General features: G+C 36.9%; 1 protein-coding gene across 1 annotated transcript in view; it reads right to left on the bottom strand.

The window, feature by feature from the left end:
• Positions 1-219: 219 nt before the first annotated feature.
• TMEM245 (transmembrane protein 245) overlaps positions 220-9279 on the bottom strand; it is an 89656-nt gene continuing 80596 nt past the window's right edge. Inside the window, exon 17 of the mRNA XM_011364942.2 lies at positions 220-5117. Within this exon, the coding sequence (XP_011363244.1) occupies positions 5072-5117 (46 nt within the window). The 3' untranslated portion in view covers positions 220-5071. The remainder of the gene's footprint in view (positions 5118-9279) is intronic.

Genomic DNA, 9279 nt, shown 5'->3' with positions numbered 1-9279 from the left:
CTCCAGCATCAGTCTTGGACCTTTTCACTTCTAAGGTGCCCAGCACCCACATTCCAGACACATCGTCCCTTATGTAATTGCCCGCATTTCATAAAAATTCAGTGTAGGCACTGGTGCCAAAGATATAAGACCTAAGAAATACATGGGTGTATTTGTGAAAGTCTGATTTCACTGAAGATCAAATTTCTCAACAGAAATGAGACTACGTTTAGCACCTGATTCATTCAACACTAGTAATTTTATTTCAAAATATAAATATTTTACATTTACAAAGAAATTACATCAGTAGGTTGTCAAAGTTAAAGCTAAGACAGCATTTGTGTGAGAATAAAGATGTATTGTCGTATTTGAATCTTTTTTACTTTCAAACCATCTCCACTTTGCCCGAGAATGCAGAGATGATACCTTCTCCAAAATTACATAAGCAATCACAACTTGGTTTCAATCTTGGTTTCAAAATCAAATGGTATTTGAAATACACTCCAAGTCCCCTAAGTGGCACTGCAAAGGACAAAAGAAGGGTTTTCTTTGGGATAGCTATAACAACAGTTCTACTTTCTGGGTCACTGCAATAAAAAAGAAATAGTGTTTGATAATAAGCCAAAATGATGTTACTTTAAGATTTGTTTCCATACCTTACACTGTAAACTATAAAGCTAAAAGAAAAATAAGAAACCAGGTGTAAATAACTCTGGACTTGGAGTCAGAAGTTCTGAAACTGAATTCTGGCTCCATCATTTTGTGGTATAAACATAAGGGAAAATCACACACAAAAATACCTTTCTGAGCCTCCAGTGCTTCATCTGATAACACTTAACATTTGCCTATCTCACAGGATTGTTATGAAAGCATTCTGTAAACTATAAAGTGCCACACAAAAGCATTATTAAAATTTAGTATCAATAAATCACCGCTGTCTGCACATTAACTGACCCTTGAAAAACTTGAAAACTAAACACAAATACTGATTTTACACACCATAGGTGGAAAATAACCTCTATACTTTACATATAGCTCTGAATGGCAAATATGTCTTATTTCCAATATCTCACTACACCTTGAGATTTATCAGGGTTATGTGGTACCATGGTAATACACGTACCATTCAGAATTTCCATTAAGGATGTCTTGTAAAAGACCTGTAAACTTACTCGAGAGCCATGTTTCCCAAAGGACCAGCAGTGCTTTGAGATGCTCTGAGAAAAGGATGGGGAAGTAGATTAAGATCCGATAAGTCTGAGTAAACACAGTCCCTGTCTCCTCTTAACCTTCAGAAAGAAAACAAACTCAGCATTCTTCGATTTTAATTGACCATGGAGTCCCTTCCCCGCCACACACACTTCTGTTCTTATAACACCTAATAACATCCCTTTGAACTACTGCTATAAGGAATACATTTTTCCAAAAGCTACTCAACTATGAGACAAAGGGAAGATGACAAGGGGCTGAGAGAAAAATAGAATTCTCTTCTGAATTCTATTACTAACTGCTGTGTTAGAAAAGCCACCAATGGATTTGTTTCTTTCTCCAGAAAATGACAGAATCACTTAATTATATAAGGCCCATTCTAGCATAGAATTTCTATGACTTGTAGACAGTTTAAAAATAATTAAGAGAACTGTAAATCAAGTATATCAAAAAATAACTGCTCGGTGGTTTGAGTATGCATATTTTTACAGGTCCTCAATAAGTTAAGGAAATGAATATATTTTGATGGCAAAATATGTAAAGGCGAGAAATTAATAAAAACAAAAGTACTTTTCTTAGCTGGAACTAGCATTTGGAAGTATGTTGTCAGAGGCTATTTCCGCTGTGAAATGCCTGCTGTGATACTCTTGTACTGGTCCTGCAAGACAGAGGAGACTACAGGTCAAGGCCAGAGGATGAGAAGTTCTGAAGGTTTTTCCTATAAACCCGAGGTTGAAAGCTCCGGATAGCTCACCTAAAATTATTTTGCTCTAATCTAATCTAACCCCTCATGGCCTGAATTTCGAGTATTTCTTGCTCAGTAGTGACACATTCTGAAGTGATAAACAGAACAAAAGTGAGAACTCAAGGTGCTAGGAAGTTCTGAAGGATCACAATGGGTTCATGTTGAAGACCAAGGTTAGCCAGAGGAACTCAGTCTGCAAGCTCTTTGGCAGCCTTTTTGAACTGGAACAAACAGCTGCTACTTCCAAAAGCTACTGATTTTTAAAAATACAATACCTCCATTAATACTTCTTGGGTGAACCCTCCCACCGTCCATAGTCAATTGCCCAATTGCCCGTCTCAGAAGAGAACACTGCCAGCTGACCACTCTAATGGAAGAGGGTGTCAGGATTCCTTGCAAATTTAACAATAAATAAGACTGGTTTCTAAGGAAGTCTGACAGAGATCACTTCGAGGAACAGAGTGTGAGGAATTTTGGATCTGAAGCAGGACTTATATGACAGTTTATGTTGAACATCCCATGACTTGTTTTTGCTCAGAAAGAACAACTTCTGTGTGGAGGGCTTTTTTCTCCTCTTCCTCCATTCAGTTTACAACTGAATAGTTAATGTGAACTTAAAATTAATCTTTAATAAAGCTGTAAAATCCAAAACATTGTGACATGATTTCTGTACTGTTTTTACTAGTGACTTCAACTTCACCAATGCATTCTCTGTTCCTAGGGAAACTTCCTCCTTCTGGGTCGAATCCTAACTGAGAATCTAAGGGTTGGTTATCTTTGAGACTTGAGCTTCAGACTTTTACCTTTCCATATCACTTGAGCTCTATGCCCTGTGAAAATTCTGTAAATCTTCACCATAGATGAGAGGGCACGTTTTTGAGGGTTCGAGGAAGATCTCTCCCAGGTGGTCAGCTTTCTCAGTCCTTATGAAGTTGCTGGAGTACTGGGCCTGTTCAATTTTCCTGATCGGGACTGCGTAGCACTGTGGGGCACCTTTGCTCCTGCTATTTCAGGGTGATACTACATCACTGCTAATTTTGGCATCTCTAATCTATTCTCTTAGGGTTCAGCATTCTCTCCCCTCTAAGAACCTGGCATTCATACAAATAATTACGTCCAGCGACAGCCATACATTAGCTCAAGTTTAGTTTTTTGCAATATCACTTTATATAGCTAAAAGCACTTTGGAAGAACGTAATTTGTATATGTACCCAAATCATTATGTATAATATTTGCCTCTTATGAATATGTGCTAATTACAGCTATAAACTTATCAATATATAATTAACCAAAAAAAAAAAATCCTTTATTTCTTTAACCTTTTTAATGCAAAATTTTTAATTTTAGCAACACACATGATCTGGCTAAGCTTTAAGGTGAGAGAAGGCATTCTTATGCGTTAACTCCCATAGCACCTTGTATAGCTCCTGGCATGAAACCTAAGTTCCATGCAAACTCTCAACAAATGTTTTACTGAATGAATTATTAAACAACTGACTAAAGAAAAGAATGAGTTAATTAGTGGCCAAATGTAACACTGGGGGTTAAATCAAATTATAATCGTTGAAGGATTCCTGGTAAAAATAAGAGATCTGAATGTCATCTACTATATAGAGTCAAATACCCCATGGTAGTCTTTCTTCTAGATGGAGTTTTTCTTAAGTAATATCAGAATGAATTTAAGCTAATTATCACTAACTATCCTTCTTAGTGAGGTGTTTTAGAAAAAATGATTGCCACTTTTAAATGTCTTCCAAAAAAGGGATCTCTGATACTTAAGAATCCTTTCTACTCCATATTCCCCTGGGGGTAAAAAAAAAGAGCCTGATGATTGCTTTTACACAGTGGAAAGGGCAAAGAGCTAACAGCTGAGTCTAGTCGCAGCCCTGTCATTAACTGTAGGACAAATCCAAGGACAGGTATTCTATTTCATAGCACTAAGAAAATTGCATAAGATATTAGAAGAAACACTACTGTATATGGATGGCAGAATTTGCGACTTATGGAGTCAGAAGATTTGAGGTCAATTCTTACTAAACTTTGACTTTGAGTTGTTCACTTTTCTGAACCTTAGCTTCTCCATCTGTATGAAACTTATAAAACAATATAAAGCTGGATGATCGATGAATGGAAGTGGTTGTGAAATAATATGCGCAAAAAGATTTGTAAAATGTAAAGCACTGTGGTTACTGTGATAGCTGACGTATTTTAAAAGTCACAATTTAATTCAACAAGCATCCATCGAGAATCTTATGTGCAAGGCACTGTGCTAAGTGAGGGGAAAATATTACATAAATATAAAATTCTACTGCCTATAAGTAACTTAAGTGGCAGAATTCCAAATGATAAACGGGGATACATTTAACAAATCAGTACTGCTGCACCTGAGATATTTCACTTAAAATATCTGGAAAGAAAAAAAAAAATCACAACATGAATTCCATACTGTTACCATTAATAGCAGCTTAATAAATATTGAACTTCAATGTGGTTGGCCAAGGTTTAGAAATTTGGCAACAGTGTAATAGGGGATGGAGGAAGAAAGGGGAGGAAGAGGTTCAGTCTGTGTCTCCTATGGTTGCAACATACAAGTAGATGAATTTCACTTAAGATTTGTTCTTTCTTAGGGAGGGCCACACAATGTGGGATAAGGGTAGAAAATTCATTTTTCCTGCTTAAGCAACTATATACTCAAAAGTGAAAGCCCTTTTCATTGAAAAGTGACTGTCATAGAAAAATTTAAGAACAGATTTCTTAAAACCAGAAAAAATTATATTTTTTAACAGCAGGTAGTTTAGGTCTCTTAAATTAACTTTATAAATACATATTATAATAATATAGATAAGCAAAGTGGGAAAATTTCAAACCATGGTTACCAGTGTATAAATGGAAAACTTTCAAACCATCATAGCAACAGTTAAGTGAGCAAACCACATTTCTGAGCTCAAAAGCTGTGCTTCACAGCAGACGATATAGCAAGCTTTCTCTTGTCCTCGCTTTCTGTATGGAAGATCAGGAGGCTTCTACTTCTTTTCCTGGGCTCTGCATGCTAGGCAGAGCTAAAAGGACAGAAGGCCACAGCTGAACTGAACTCAATTCAAGGTTGAATTTCCCAGAGAAATCACTGCAGAAATCACGTCAGTCTACTGAAGATTTCAGATCTTCGGAAATGTCACGGAAAGTCCTATAAGAAGAAAAGATAAAATGATTGGTTTTGTTTTTGGAAATAAGTGGAGAGGGAGAGGGTGAAATATGACCACAGAGATACGAAAGAGTATCTAACCAGTAATTAATTGCTATAGAATATCTTATTTTTATAATCTGAGAGCCTTGATGAAGTTATGTACTCATTATTTTTCTTAATATTTTCACTGCTAGTTGTTTCACATTCTTTAGTAACGAGAACTCCATTTTTTTGCTGAGTCCATTGTCTCCCATCCAAAAGACTTTGCCCAGACTCCCTTGAAACTGATGACCATGTGACTAAGTTCTAGCCAATGAGATATAAGTGGAAGTTTTGTGTGACTTCTGGACAGTGTCCTAAAAAGAGAAGGGCGATCTTCGACCTTTCCCGCTTCTTGCCGGCTAGAAAGTGAACACGACGATGTTAAAAAGAAAAACATCAGGAGACCAAAGATCAAATGCTAAGTGGAAATGTTTTATTACAAAACAGGAACCTTACCCAGCAGAGTCCAAGCTCTGAGAGATGTGGTTCAGAGCAGGAGAAATGGGGTTAAGGTTTTTCCATCAAATGACCTGGTACTGTTTTGTGTCTGATCCACATCGGGCATGCTGAGTGAATGTTGCTAACTGGAAAGTAATATCTGGGCTGGAGAGAGGTGGTGTGATGTAGCTATGAGGTGTCGACCTCAGGACTGTAGTTGCTAGTTTGCCTTTACTACGTAATTTATATGTCCAAGCTAGGATTATGTCACATGGTCAGATCTGCATATGTGTTGGCAGCCAAATGGCCAGGTCAGAGTTTATCAATGAACATGAGCTCAAGCACTCATTTAGACAAAAAGACCTCATACAAAGGCTGGCAGGACATTAAGGAGGGAGGCCTGGCATGGATGTCTGTGGTACAGTCATCATAACCCTGGACTGCCCACCTCTGAAATGCTTTCGCCCAAAAGAGAAAATAACTTGTAGCTCCTTTAAGTCTCTGTTATTTTGAATTCTGTTGATGGTGGAGTTTTTGAGTTTGTTTGTTTTGGGTTATATACAGCCAAATCTATCTTAAAGGGTACAGGTACGAAACAGAAGGTCATTACCACTCTTTTAGATAAAAGTTTCCTTGCTACTTTACAATATCACCAATTAGGAACACAGAAAAACATCTGAGCTTAAAAAGCTTGTTTTCGAAAACAATTTAAAATCTTCGAGTTATACTTATTAATTTGTAGTTGCGTAACTATACCTTATTGTTCCTTCTTAGATTATTTATCAGTCAAACGAAGCCCACTTTATTTTCAGACCTATAACCAAGTATTAAAAAGATTACCTAACTTTTTCAAGAGAAATAGATCTAAGATAGAATATAAGTGTTCCAAAACTTTAGAATCACTCACAAACAAAAGATGACCAAAAGTTATCATTAGGTAGGTACAAATCATCTAAAACTTCATACATCAAATAATCCAAACTTATTCCAAACAGATGCGATTACACACCCATGCCACCTGTCTTATATCTTTTGTCTTCTCGATTTTCAGTTCATATAAAATTTATTAGGAGGGTTAGTCAGGCAGGGCAGAGGTAGACTAAGGCTTTCCTACAATGTTGCGAGTACTTCAATATCAAAGTGAGCACAAGTACAATGTTACAGAAAAGAAATTACCTTCAAGGATCTCAAGGCTCTTTCAATGGGTGGTACCCTAAGCCCCTACACCTCTAACTAGTACAGCTCTACCTTCAAAGAAATGGCTTTAATAAGGGATTGTAAACTGGCAAGGTCCTTGCTATCTGTGAGGTCAACCAAGGGTTGCCTTGCCTAAAAAAAAAAAAAAAAAACTAAAAACACTTAAAACAAAACAAAACAAAAAACAGGAATGGCTTTGAGGAATAGGTTAAGCTTCCTGCATATGGCTCCCGTGGCTTTGGAAGAATTTGTGAGACATGGCAGAAATCACCATTGAATATATGCTGACAGGTCTAGGAACTGAGATAAATTGTTTCCTTAAATATTTTTATACTCTCAGAAAACTTCCTTCAAACTAAGATTTATAAACACATAGATTAATACATGTTCTATATGTAGGAATATCCATAGCTATATATCAAATCAGAGTTTCTCAATGGCAGCACTATTGACATTTTTGTGCATTTTAAGTTCTTTAGCAAAATCCTTGCCTCTACCAACTGGAGTTGTGACGATCAAAATGTCTTTAGACACTGTCAAATGTACCGAGAGGAACAAAATCACACCCTCCCCCTAGAATCATTGCTCTAGATGTCTATTTATTTATATAACTGTTTTTTATACTCTCACCAAAATTTATGTTTTTACATTTGTGTATAGGCAAAGTTGGCTACAAATTGTCTCAGATGACAGGAATTTCAAGTAGCACTCAATTTTGTGAAACCTTGGAAAATCTTTATACCGAACTGGCCATTAGTATAAAGCATTTTCAAACACCCAACAGGTTCTTAAATTCATCCTCTGATATCTTTTTTAATTTCTAAGATACTTACAAGTTTGATTTCTAACTATTCAATTCCTCTGTTTATATATAAATTATGAATGAAAAATTCTGCCTCAGGGCAAAGATGCATGAAATAAGATTAAAATTGTGGTTGGCCTGGTGATTGCCTTCTGTTGACGAGTAAGCTTAGCTGTAACCTTGAAATTCATAGTACTATTCAATTCTGACTCCAAGCCAAGAAAGCCTCCAAATGACTCAGAAGAAAGAAAACAAAATTAAGTTAAGCTGAGAAAACAGTTATAAAAGAGTTTCCCAATTCAATACTGTATCTTCTTTAGGAGTGTATGTGTGTAAAACCCTAAAGAAGTAACACTGGTCTTAAGTCAACCTCCAATTATCTCTTTAAAAACAAACCCCATAACACAGAGATACAGAAATGATTTAAAAAATTATTTTTAATTGAATTTATTTGAACTAAAACAAAAACAAAAACAGTTCACCCATTTCTCCCACCCCCCAGCCCTGGCAACCACCAATCTGTTCTCTGTATCTACGAGCTTAGTATATTTATTTTTTAGATTCCACATATAAGAGAGATCATAAGGAATCTGTTTTTCTCTAATTTCTTTCTGGGCTCATCAAGAGGCACAGCGCTAACTAATGAGCAGGGTTCATAAAACTGCAACTCTCTGGATTAGAAAGAAACTAAGAAATAAACACTACATTGACAGTATTTCTAAAAATAGTAAATGTCTTATCTCAGCCACCTAAATACAGTATTCTTTCCCAAACCATAAGAATTATTACGTTCCTAAGAACCACAGTGGTGGAACAAGCAATGCAGAACAGGACCACTTGTGGCTGAGGGGACAGAGCACAGATGTTAACATTTTATAGTTCCTTTAATAGCAATGGGGATTAGGCAGTGTGCTTTCTCATTTATAATTCTTTGTTCCTTGAAAACGTTTGGGGATCTGCTTCCCCTAAAGTTTCAATGAGATTTTTATTCATTTAAATCTTGTCTGCTTTACAACTCAAGAGCTGCTGACTATCAGCCTCCTAGGGACACAGAATAAACTTTGAACATTTAAAAACAATAGCCTTAAGTGACTAATTTAACTTGCTTTAGTTGGTTTGGCATAGCTGAGTGTGTATTTCCTAAACTCTCACCAGCACACAGGTGCAAAACCTGCGACAGAGCATGTCATCACTATTATGCATATCCCTCCCCTTCCAACAAACCTGGGATAAAGTTCTAAGCCTGGAGTGTCAGGTAGCTAGTCAGACGAGAGCGACAGGGGGAACAAAGGCATAGGGGCCCAGCCTAGAGACCGCCCAAAGAATACCCAGTTGGTAGTTAGAGAATCTCTCCTGCCTCCCCAGAGACAAAGGACAGGAGGGTCATAGTCTTAGCTGGCCTAACCTGGCTACAGATAGATAGATGCCTGTGCAGAAGGTACTACCCTAATTTGCTTACAATTTAAGCTTCATTATAATCCTATGTTTATGCCTAAAAGTTCAGGATTCTAATTATAACAGACAGTATTCTGAGTAAGCACATGTGTAGTAGGCAAAGTGTTTTATAACAGCCAGGTGTCAAATGACCTCACTTGCCAATCACCTAGGAATGCTTTTGGAACCACTCATCATGGTCCAAATATAGTAGACATTCCCACTTCTGGGTCCTCTTTCTGTGGTTCT

Source organism: Pteropus vampyrus, unplaced genomic scaffold (assembly GCF_000151845.1).
Source record: "Pteropus vampyrus isolate Shadow unplaced genomic scaffold, Pvam_2.0 Scaffold103, whole genome shotgun sequence".
NCBI lineage: Eukaryota > Metazoa > Chordata > Mammalia > Chiroptera > Pteropodidae > Pteropus > Pteropus vampyrus.
Note: the sequence above shows the minus strand (reverse complement) of the source record. Positions and strands in the feature narration are given on the sequence as shown.